The 13,073-nt window shown below is 37.6% G+C and overlaps 1 protein-coding gene and 1 pseudogene across 1 annotated transcript; one reads left to right on the forward strand and one right to left on the reverse strand.

Moving 5' to 3' along the window:
* Positions 1–1,046: 1,046 nt before the first annotated feature.
* On the reverse strand, positions 1,047–1,961 carry LOC119863898 (olfactory receptor 4C11-like). The gene has a single exon (XM_038562478.1). The coding sequence runs from the start codon at positions 1,959–1,961 to the stop codon at positions 1,047–1,049; it is 915 nt and encodes a 304-aa protein (XP_038418406.1).
* A 10,402-nt stretch (positions 1,962–12,363) lies between these two features.
* LOC100683369 lies at positions 12,364–13,073 on the forward strand (annotated as a pseudogene).

Raw genomic sequence — 13,073 nt, forward strand, 5'->3', positions numbered from 1 at the left:
CCAAAAAAAAATCTTTTTTCTGATACTGAACAAACATGTCAGTCAAGGAAGCTACACTAAGTCAATAATATAGAGATATTGGGAAAATTAATTTTTCCCTGCAAATACTCATACATCCAGAAGTGATTTTCAAAATATAAGAAGGGCAAAGCTTCTGCTCTCCAACTTGGACAAAGTTCCCACTTTCCTTTCCCTTTATCTTGGTCTTTGCCTTACATTGTACTCTAGCCTTCCTTTTCCCCTATATGCTCCCTTCTATGTGTTTCCTCCTGCACATTCCTCCTGCTAAACTCCCTCACTGCCTCTTCTTTCTCTCATGTGAAGAGGAATGGAAAGGATTCTCCAAGAGGCACTGATGGACTGATCCCACCTATCCCTGCCAAGTATGGGACTCTCCTTCTGTCATTACTTACAGAACTTTGAGAGGTTTTCCAGTGACAGACCAGGTTTTCACTGAGATTTCCAGCTTTTCTTAGAGGTTGAGGATCCCTCTATGTATATTCCCCAGTGAGGCAACCTTGGGCACAGATTCCGGAGCAGAATTCTCTTAGAATGACTTCTCCAAATCCCAAGTTGTCAAGATAGTCACCTACACTAATTTCCAGTTCCAAACGGATTAGTTCCATGACAACATTCATAGACTAGAATAAAATCTAGCCAAAGAATTGGTGTATGCATATACCCACACATCATTCTCTCACTAGTCAGTACATTTCTTTCTGAAAGCAAATTGGTCCAGGAAGCTAAATTATCATGTGAAGGTGAACAGATGTCAATACCATTCAACTAAGGGCCATGATAATTTCTTCAAAATGGTTATGGGCTATATGTAATCCTATTCTAATGCAATCCTCTCAGAATAAGGAGTCTATATATTTATTCTATTTATTAATTTTAATGCAATTAAATACACAAAACTATGATTAAATCTATTAATTGCTTTTATTTCCCCAAGGATAATATTATATCTCTCCTGTCCATGAAGGAAAAACAAACTGTTAAGGAAATATACATTAGGATCCCTGATTATCATGTATCAACAGAAGTCATACTTTGCTACACCATAACTTTTTCATGGCAATTTTCACTTCTGTATTTCTCAGTGTATAGATCAGAGGGTTCAGCAAGGGTGTCCCAATGGTATAAAACACAGCCACCACCTTGTCTACTGGAAATGTGGTTGCTGGGCGTGTATATATGAATATACATGGGCCAAAAAATAGGACAACCACAATAAAATGGGAGGTGCAGGTCGAAAGGGCTTTTCGCCTTCCTTCTGCACTGTGGTTTCTCAGAGAGTACAAGATGATAACATAGGAGATAAGCAAGATTGTGAAACTCACCGTGCATATGGCTCCACTGTTAGAAACAACTAGCAAATTTATTACATAAGTGTCCATGCAAGCAAGTTTCAGCAAGGGCTGCAAGTCACAGAAATAGTGATCAATCACGTTGGGACCACAGAAAGGCAATCTCAAAGCCAGGACAATTTGTGCTGAAGAGTGGATACAGGATCCCACCCAACCCAGAATCACCAGCACACTGCAGACATGCCTGTTCATGATGGTTGTGTAACGCAAGGGCTTACAAATAGCTACATAGCGATCAAAAGCCATCAGGATCAGCACGAAGATTTCCATGCATCCAAAGAAGTGGACTGCAAAGACCTGAGTCATGCACTCATTGTAGGAAATGGTCTTCTGCTGAGAAAGGGCATCCACAATCAACCTGGGAGCTGTGGTTGTAGAAAAGCAGGCATCAGCAAAGGACAGGTAAAATAGGAAGAAGTACATGGGACTCCCAAGGGTCCTGCTTCTTTTAATAGTCACTACAATGAGAAAGTTTCCCAACAGTGTGGCAAGGTAAAACATCAAGAAGACCCCAAATATTGCTTTCTGTTTTCTTGGATCCTGTGTCAAGCCAAACAGAATGAATTCATTCACACTGCTGTTCATTGCCATAGTAGTGTCTATAGGTAAGGTGAACTTGATAAGACCTTAATCTGCAAAAAAGAAGAAAAGAAATGACATTTCAGAGAAATCATTGAGCTGACCTCTGAATTCCTTCTTTTTGCTCCATGTTACCTCTAACTTCCTTTAATCCCTATGAATCTTTGTAAATCTGCAGAAGTCCCAGCCTCTCCCAGATCTCTCCATTGATTCAGAAACTAACCCAATTTGATCAAAGCCTTTGCATTTGGAGAATAAAAAGTCAATATCCTTTAAAATTTTTGATTCCTACCAAGACTGAAAGTGGCAAAACTTGTTCTTTCCTTGGTCAGGTGCCTTAACTGCCTTGAAATTTGGCCTTCATCTGAAAAATTATATCAAAATCTTGCCCTACCTTATCTTGATTTTCCCTTGAATTAAAAAGAAAATTATTTATGCTCACATATACATATACCAAGTTAATTTATTATGCATTTTATCTATATGCTTTGAAATCTGGAAAACAGTATTCCAATATTATTAACCACTCATATTGTTGGAGAAGCCCATCTGAAGAAAATATCTTCATTGAGTTCTCTCATTTTTGGGTCCCTGACATCTTCATTCCTGAGCCTATCAGTATCTTGTTTGAAATATGGTTTACAAAAATCTAAAAAGTCTTTACTTATGTCTCTTGTGCTCAATATCACCTTCACTGATGGTCAGTAGATAACAACGGTCTGAGGAATTTTGAGATTTGTCATAATTGAGGGAAATTGCTGTTTACCCTCTACTATTCTCTTAAATTGAACTCATTGAGCATCTCTGCATATGAATTCAATTTGGTATAAAATTACTAAAGATGTCTATAAACTAAATAGGGTTTTAACTCATATGTTTCTTTTTACCCTGAATTGCCTTGTTTCTAAAAATATCATTTGAAGAAAATTCCACTATTCAATATACTATGTTATGATTTTTCTGTTTCGAATTCTTGTCTGTAGCATCTATACTTTGTCATTGATATCATTGTATATCATTTTGTGTTCTGATTTTGACTTGGAATTATTATAGCAGTTTTTCCCATGCACTATACTTTCCATGGCTTAATTGTTTAATTACTTACTGACATTGTAAAATTTTTCTAAGTGGCATTTATTTAACCGTTTGTCCATCGAGATATTGATGTTGCTTCCAATTTTCACTCACACAAATAACAATTTAGAGCAATTTCTCAAGTATAGTATTGCTGTCACAAGTGCTAGAGATTGTCATTGCTATTGATACTTATTAAAAGGTTTTTCAATAATTTGTGTTCACTTAACTATATTTTTATTGTCAAATAATTCATAATATCATTAATTCTTCAAAGTACACAGCAGAATGAGAGAAGAAAATTGCAATTTGTCTCAAAATTATTGAATCTATAATTGTATTCTCCAGAAATGACTCCTTCTGTTTTTATGTGTCCTTTTACAATATTCTATTAGTATACTCATATATGTGTCCTCTTTTGTACATACAAGTATGGCCAATATTTCAAATTACAAATTACAATATTTCAAATTACAAATTACAAAATTTCAAATTACAAATTACAATATTTCAAATTACAAATTTCTAAAGAATAGCTTGGGAGTGAAAAATTCAGAATTATGTTAACAGATGAATCATAACTTTAACTGAAGAAAGACATTCTATATTACGTTTCCTGAGGTGCAGATATTCTAAAGCAGAGCAGGGAGGTAAGTTAGCACAGCGATAGTGCTTAGACACCGAAGTCACACAGCCTAGATTTGTACCCCACCCAACTGCCCACTATGGTGAGATATGTAACAAGTCCCTTGATATCTCTGTGCTTCATTTTCTTCACCAGTAAACATAAAAGCAAAGTAATCTACTTTTTAGGGTTTCTATGAAGGCTAAATAATTCAGGATGTACAAAGCATGGGAGATGGAGATCTGTGCACCTGCAATTGCAATAATTGCTTTCATTAGGATTATTAGTATCAATTTTCCATTATGATGATTAATATCAACTTTCAGAGATATTAATCTACCTTGTTAATTTGCCCATAAAACAAATGCACAACTGTTTCACACACTAATGTTCTGAATGGCAGACCTGTCACAACTGATTAGACATAATCACCATAACACCATCATCATTGAGAGGCCAGAGTTAACCCTAGGGTTCATTCTTCGTGTGGTACATTTTATGGATTTGGATAAATGTTAAGGACATGCATCCATCATTATAATATCATACAAAGCATTTCCACTGCCCTAAAAGCAGAATCATTTTAGATTCCCAAAACATAGAAGATAATTCTTTTCATGTAGTGTCTAATATTCATTAAATTCTGAATAAAATCTCTCATACTATTTTTGTTGAAAGAAAACAGCAGATTGAGTGAGATACACATGACTTTGCATTACGAGCATTATTAGTTCATACATACCACAAAATCAGGTTGGTATTTCACAAACATCAGTACTACAAATGGCCAGTCCTAGAATTCATTAGGTGGACGTTCCATGTTTCTAAGCAGAAAGAAAGGACATAATTTCAGATATTCCCTCTTCTCCTCATCCTCTATCCTCTACCTCTTTTAATCGCCTTACTAGAACTTGAAAAGAAATGGAATCTAAAAATATGATGAATCATGAATATGATAAAATGGTTACTATGGTTTTCTAAAGCAATGGCTGAAATATTCACCATGATATTGAAAGCCCTCGAACACAGTACCATAATCTTGCTTACCACATTTCCTTCCGTGCCTCTGGGTATGTATGCTCCAGGCACACCTGACACTTGCTGTCCTTCATAAGTATGCTCCCACACCATCACATTCACTAAACTTTCAGTATGTCTTAGTGACAAATACCTTCCTCTGATACAACCTCCACTCTGCATTGCTAACTGTACACACTGTACCAAGTTCAGATGCCATCTCCTCAGCAAAACATCCAAGCTTTCCTGAACACTCTCTTTGCTAATTGCATTTCAATTGTAAAAAAAAAAAAATCTGTGTGTGTGTGTGTGTGTGTCAGAGAAAGAGAGAGAGTCTGTGTATAGAGAATCAATCCTTAATTATAGCCTTCTTCATTTTTGTTTTAATATCTTTGTTCATCTGATTTTAAATTTCATAAGGTAGGTTCATATTGTTCTATTTTGGGCAAATCAGCCTAGATTGGTAGGCAGTTTAGCAGAGAGAAGTAACAAAGAAACCAGTACCAGAACTCTAGCTTTTGTGCTCCATGACAACCTCTCCTTCTTGGACACTCCACCCACTACTGCCATGAGAAGCAAAAGACTCCAGCCACTCCAGTGAAGCCAGCATAAAGCTAGAAACCATAAATAGGTAAGCAACAAAACCATGGACACATCCATTACATGTCCTGACTATCAAATGGATGGAAAATTCAGGATAAGTCAAAAGAAGAGACCAGCATTTATAGTTATATTTAAATACAGTTCAAGGCTGAGCAAAGCACCTTGCTAGAGGCAAAAGGGTGCTTCATCCTAGGATTTCACTAGAGTTTACTTCTCATTCCTCCACTCCATAGAACATCCCTTACTCCAACACCAGAAAGAAAATGTAATTCTTACATGACAGTGGGTTTGGGCAGCCAACATTATAGTCATTAATGTCAGAACAAGTAGTATCATAGTGCCATAGAATCATGGTAACAACACTATCTATGCATACTGATTGCATGTGGTCAGTATACAGCCTTTCCTTTTCCTGACCTTAAGCCTTGCAAGTAAGAAATCCGCCTGTGTAGGATAATATACCTCTACACCCTTCAATGTACCCCTCATTCAATAAGAATTGGTCTGGAGACAGTGCTGCATCAAAGACAGTGAAAGACAGAAACCCTGACGCATCAGAATCTTCTCATCACTGAGAGAAATATGTTCCTGACACGTCACGCTTCTCAGAGATTGAAAGAATTACATAATGACAACTGCCAGAAATCCAGTGCTGAATGGAAATCAAAAAAGAACATCGTTTAGTTGGGCTTAAAAACTTACCATTTTTCTTGTACAGAAAGAGATGAGATCCAATAGAGATACCATAGTTTTTGCTCTTGCAAATCAGATTTATTTTGAAGATGAATCAATCATGTGCAGTGTGTTTGCAATATGCAATCTATATTTCGAATACATCTACTAGGCTTTCCATTGCAGGATCTATGGGGAGAGAAGACATACCACAGGTTGCCAATATTTCATAGAAGCTTGGACTAGACTCTTCAATAAGTTTTGCAATATCAGCATAAAGTTTCTTACTTCTACTGTTAGAACTTTTAGAATATAAAGGAAATATTCCCAGTATAATGTGATGGAAACATTTCTCTAAAGGCAGCTCTAGTACCCCAAAACAATTCCTTGGCAGAGCATATGGATTAAATATTTCTTCTTCCTCCAATGATATTTATAGAGATTTCATAGAAGTTCACAAATATCCAGGCTTTGGAGGGATAAGGGCTGTGACCTTCCGAACCCAACCCCAAAGGATATGCTCTTTAAACTACTTAGCTCAGTCACTCCTGGACCACTGCAAACCATGGCGCTAAGTAATCCCAGACAAGGCTGTCAAGAGGCAGATTCTGTCCACAGAGTCTTTCTCTCCTCCTAGACTCCGAAGGGATCCATCTCATTTCAGTTACCAACTTGCTCCACTGGTGTCCCTGCTCTAAGGACAAAGTATGCCTTTCAAGTCACACTGAAGTATAGACTAAGAGTTCCCAAAGGCTTTAGTCTTACACTGAATCTTTTCTAACAACACACAAAGCTCTGAGCACAGGTACACACTCCAACACATGTGATATGATTGAATTCTAGTTCATGATTTATGTCTCTGTGACTTTAAGAAAGTTTCTTAACCTCTCCCAGTTTCTTATTATAGAAAATGTTACTGTAGAACAATAATTATTATTCATCTAATGATACTGACAAAATATAAATAATTAAAATGAAAATACTAATTAAAATTTCTCTAATACTTTGAAGATGTTAAGTTGTATGTATAGAAAGAAGAAAGTGGAAATGAAAATACTTTTACAGATTTTTTTGTTTTTAAAGCAACTTAAGTTACAGTTTTTGTACAACAAAATGCACATTTTTTTTTTGTTTAAACAATTCTACACATTGCTTAGTGCTCACCATGACAGGTGTACTCTCAATCTCCTCCTCCTTTTCATCCACTTGCCCACCTCCCCTTTGGCAACTACCCTTTTGTTCTCTGTATTTAAGTGTATGAGGTTTTTTTTTTTATTGTCTCCTATTTCTTGATAATTTGCCTTCTTTCTTAAATATGCATATAAGTGAATTCATATATGGTATTTGTCTTAGTATGTCTGACTTATCTCACTTAGCTTTAGACCGTCTCAACCCATCCATATTATTGCAAAAATATCTTTGGGTAAACACTCAGTAGTGGAATTACTGAATCATATGGAAATACTATTTTTCATTCTTGAGGAACCTCCATCATGCTTTCCACAGTGGCTGCACCAGTTTACATTTCCACTAGCAGAGTATGAGGGCTCATTTTATTCCACGTCTTTACCAACACTACTTATTTCTTTTAAAAAAATTTTTAGCCATTCTGACAGGTGTGAGGTGATATCCCATTGTGGTTTTGATTTGCAGTTCCCTGATGATGAGTAATATTGAACATCTTTTCATGTGCTCACTTGTTCTTTCTCTGTCTTCTTGGGAAAATGTCTATTCAGGTCCTCTGTCCATTTTTAAGTCAGATTTTTGGTCTTTGTGGTGGTGTCTTATATACATTTTTTATATCTTTTAGATATTAATCCCTTATCATTTTTATCTATCTCCATGTATACTTTTATTTCTTATTTGATTGTTTGGTTGACCTATTCATTGTTTAGGAGCAGGCTATTTTGCCTCCATGTATTTGTGTTCTTTCTAGGTTTCTTTTTGCGAGTACTCCTAGTTTCATACTTCTGTGGTCAAAAAAGGTGTACAATATGATTTCAGTCTTTTTTAATTTGTTAAGTCTTGTTTGTTTCATAGCCTAATATAGGATCTAGTTAAGAAAATGTCCCCTGTACACCTGAAAAAAATGCATCTTCTGCTGAATTGGGATATATTGTTCTGAATATGTTAGGTCCACTTGGTCAAATCTGTCATTCAAAGCTCCTCATTTCTTGTTGATTTTTTGTCTGGAAGATCTATCTATTGATGTAAGTGAGGTGTTAGAATTCCCTACTATTATTGTATTACTGTCAATTTCTTCCTTTGTGTCTGTTAATAGTTGTTTTATGTATTTAGGTACACCCATGTTTGGCGCATAAAGATTTATAACTGTTTTATCCTCTTGTTGAACTCACTTCAGACCTAAAGACACACAGAAATTAAAAAAGAAAGGGATGGAAAAACATTTACAATGCAAAAAGAAGCAAAAAGAAATCTAAGGCAACAATACTAATATCAGACAAAATAGGTGAGTCATGTCGTGTCTCTCCTCTGATCAAAGCTCTCCAGTGGTGCTCCACTTCACTTGATCAAAAGGGAAGTCATGTAATGCAACCTATAAGGCTTTATGGGATCTGGACCCATCGCTTCCTCTCTGATCTTATCTAGTACTCTCTATTTTACCATCTCACTAGCCTCATACCCTACAAGACATTACTGCAGTGTATATCTACGTGGCTGACTCGCATATCCCCTCACTCTCTTCAAGTATTTATTCAAATGTGATCTCCCCCATGAAGACTATTCTGACCACCTATTTAAAGCTGCAGACTGGGAAGAGAGTTAAGATGATGGAGTAGTAGGTGGTTTTCATTTTGTCTGGTCCCTGGAAATCAGCTAGATAGCTATCAAATCATTCTAAACACCTGCAAAATCAACCAAGATGTGAGATAAAAATTACTACAATTCTATAAACTGAAAAGCAACTCCTTTTTGCAAAGTATGAGGTGTCAATATGTGCATCAGAGGCAAACTATGGAAAGATAAACCATGTGGGGATGGAGCCTCCATAAGCCAAGTACTGGAAAGTAATAAAAGTGGTGGAGTACAAAATCGAACTTTTAGAAGTTTGCCGGAAAGGCACTCAGGAAGTGAATCAGACTGGTAATCCTAGGTGGAACAATGTAGTCTTAAGGTCCCCATGGTCAGAGAAAGAACGGAAGTGCCGGAGTGTGGCAGAGTTCCCAGGTACTGTAGCAGGAAGGCCAGTTGCAAACAGCGAGCCCAGGAGCCAGCTTTCTGCTCCATGTTGCCAGAAACCATAATCTGCATCATGGTCAGGTGACTGCTCTCCAAGTAGAGGCTCAGGAAGTAGCAGAACCCAGTTGAGATCCTCTTCCTGTCCCAGGAGGAGCAGGGTTGGTGTACACCACCAGGAGTCTGTAAAGTTTGGAGACTTGAAATGAGGCCCTGTGCCTAAGATAAAAATGCCCAGTCACAGGTGGGGTGAACACAGAGTGCAGACTGAAACCAGGGAGACAAGAATGATTTACTGTTTTTCCCTAAGGGTACACTGAAGAGAAGGGAGCATGAACTTTCAGCTTCAGTCCTGAAGATTGAGGGAAGGGGAGCTACCATTTTTATTTTCATCCTTAAAACTTTGGGTAAAGCCTTCAGGGAACAAAAGCCACATAGAGCAATCTGGAGCCTTTCACTCTCAGCCCGGCCCGCTGGCGAGGGCAGTTCAATTCCACCCATAGCAAAGACCTAAGAATCAAAGTAATAGTCTCCTCCCCCAGAAAACCATCCGGAACATGCAGTTAACTCCAAGTCTATCAATCACATAGAACTGCAGAACTCCAGTGCAAGGGGAAAATAGTGTGTAGAATTAGTGTATTTTTTCATGATTCTTTAGTTTTTCAATTATTTTTTTCCTCTTCAGCTAATTTCTTATTTTATCAACTCTTTTTTAAGTCTTTTTTAATTTTAATTTTTACAGTTACATTTTATCCCTTCATTGTATATGTATATGTGTGTGGGGGGTCTCTTTTCTTTATAATTTTGCAATCTGGTTTCTTCTAACAAACAGACCAAAATACACCCAGGATCTAGTGTATTGTACTGTTCAGCTGTTTCATTGTATTCTCCCTCTCTCTCTCTCTCTCTCTCCCTCTCCCTCTCCCTCTCCCTCTCCCTCTTTTTTGTTTTTCTTTTTTTGGGGGGAGGGGTGGTGGGTGTTTTTTGTTTTGTCTTGTTTCTGTCTCTTCTGATTTGGTTAGTGTATATTTCTCTGGGGTTGTTGTTGCTATTTCAGTATTTTGTTCTTTTGTTCTATTCTCTGGACAGAATGACAGTATGGAAGAACTCACTCAAAAAAAGAGAACAAGAGGCAGTATTCACTGCCAGGAACCTAATAGGTATGGATAGAAAGAAGATGTTGGAACTAGATTCAGAATAATGATTATAAAGATACTAGCTAGCTAGGCTTGAAAAAAGTATAGAAGACACCAGAGAATCCCTTTCTAGCATAATAAAATAACTAAAATCTAATGAGGTCAAAACCAAAATGGCTACTACTGAGATACAATAAAAAGTGGAGTCTCTAACTGCTAGCATAAATGAGACAGAAGAGAGGATCAATGACACAGAAGACAAAATGAAGGAGAAAAACAAAACTGAGGAAAAAAGAGATAACTACTGGATCACAAGAGGAGAACTTGAGAGAAAAGTGATACCACAAAATGAAACAATGTTTGAATAATTAGGGTCCAGAAGAAGAGGAAAAAGTAAGAGGGAGAGGGGAAGAAGGTATATATGAGCTTATTATAGCTGAAAACTTCTCTAATCTGGGGAAGGAAAAAGGCATTCAACTCCAGAAGGAACAGAGAATCCCCCTCAAAATCAATAAAAATAAGTCAACATCTCAACATATAACACTGAAGCTTGTACATTTCATAGACAAAGAGAAAATTCTGAAAGCAGCTCAGGGCAAGAGGTCCTTAACCTATGAGGGTAGAAACATAAGACTGGCAGCAGTCCTATCCACAGAGACCTGGCAGGCCAGAAAGGACTGGCATGATAAATTCAGGGTGCTAAATTAGAACAATATGCAGCCTAGGATACTTTACCAACAAGGCTGTCATTCAGAATAGGTGAGATGAAGAGCTCCAGACAAAGAGAAACTAAAAGAATTTGTGATCACTAAGTCATTCCTGCAAGAAATATTAAAGGGGATCTGGTAAGTGAAGACAGAGCCCAAGACTAACACAGACATAGCGATGATATACAGAAACAACTCGGAGCATGGAGCCTGCTTGTGATTCTCTCCCTCTGCCCCTCTCCACTACCTCTCTAGAAAAAAAATTAAAAAAAAAATAAAAAAGAAATAAAAAATAAAGAAAAAAGAAAAAAGAAAAAGAAAAAGAAAAAAAGAAAAAAAATTAAAAAAGGAAAGTCAAGTAAGAAAAAGAGATCAGGCATGTTAATAGGAATTTGGGAATTTGGTATTAAATAGGCATATCAGAAAGGGAGACAGAACATGAGAGACTCCTAACTCTGGGAAACGAACCAGGGGTGGTGGAAGGGGAGGTGGGTGAGGGGTGCGGGTGACTGGGTGACAGGCACTGAGGGGGGCACTTGATGGGATGAGCACTGGGTGTTATTCTATATACTGGCAAATTGAACACCAATAAAAAATAAATTTATGAAAAAAATTTAAAAAATAAATAGGCATATGGGAAGCCTCATTGAAGAGAGATTAGAATAATGCCATAAGTAGATGCATACATATTTTAAGCAGAAAAAGCCTGCCTGATATCATCAAGAAATTACACAGAAGCCAGTATGGGTGGAGCCAAGGCAGGAAGTGTGGAAATACCAGAAGAGGCCAAAGGGGCAACAGAAGATCAAATCTTTGTAAGAATTTGATCTTTTCTATGAGCAAAATGGAATCATTGCAGGGTTTTAAGCAGATAAGTGTGCTATGCTGAAAATAGACTTAGCAGAGCAAAAGTGGAATTAGGGACAATTCTGAGTTCATGACTATGATTTAAGTGAAAGATAATAGTAGTTCAGACTGGGATTGAAGGAGATTTGGTGGGAAAATAGATCACATCCTGCAATATATTTTGAAGGCAAACAATGTTTTTCTAGCAGATTAGTTCAGACAAAGATAGAAGGAGATTTGGTGGGAAAATTGATCACATTCTGCTTATATTTTGATGACAAACAATGTTTTCCCAGCAGGTTAGGTTACCAATTGTTTTTTTTTACTTCCATGTTTTGGGCCTGGGAAACTGGAAGGATGGAATTTTCTGGGGAAGGCCACAGGTGTAGTATATTTGATTGCAAGGTCAGTCATTATTGGTCTCCCTGGCCAGGATGGGACCAGCAAGGGTGCTCAGCCTAGTGGTTCTCAGGGAGAGGATCCCAGTGGTTCTGGGGATCTAGAGAGTTCAGGACATAGAAGGGAAGCATGGTGGCATGCCTGCATCTCTTCTCCTGCAGCACCTCCCCTACCACAAATTTGTAGTGCTATTCACAGATGACCTGGGCCATATTTCCCAGTGGAGCTCCATTATGGCTGGGAATCTGGCAGACATGATATTTACCATTGTGATATATCCTATAGACCTCATCAAAAACAGGTTAATTGTGTAGAACATGATGGAATCAACTTACAGAGGGATCCTCTGTGCTTTTTCTACTGTTATCAATAGGAAGGGTTCCTGTCCCATTATCAAGGGGTTTTCTTTACTATTGTAGGTGCTCTTTCTTTCTCTGCTGATTCCCTTCTAGTTTTTTATGAACTTAAATTCTAGACTGGACCGTGAGATTGGCTCTCTCCTCTAGAATTTTGCCAGTGCCTTCTTGGCTACTTAGGTGGCCCAGACCCTCTCCTTTGCCTTCAACATAGTGAAAAGAAAGTTGAAAGCTCAGAACCTGTACCATCCTCACTGTGGAGGAGTAGATGTCCACTTCTCAAGAGCAGACACTGCTTCCCACAGTGAAAGCCCCAGGGGTACTGGACTCTGGAATGGACTGTCAATTTACTGAAGATCCTTCCTTATTTTGGCCTTATGTTTGGCAACTTTGAGTTTTACAAGAGAATCTGTCTTTACCAAAATTGTTACATTGTGTCTCTTCTGAGCTATAAATTAACTCCAGGGCTGGATCAGAGCTTGAAGCCCCAG

This window comes from Canis lupus, chromosome 18, assembly GCF_011100685.1.
Source record: "Canis lupus familiaris isolate Mischka breed German Shepherd chromosome 18, alternate assembly UU_Cfam_GSD_1.0, whole genome shotgun sequence".
In the NCBI taxonomy this organism is placed as follows: Eukaryota; Metazoa; Chordata; class Mammalia; order Carnivora; family Canidae; genus Canis; species Canis lupus.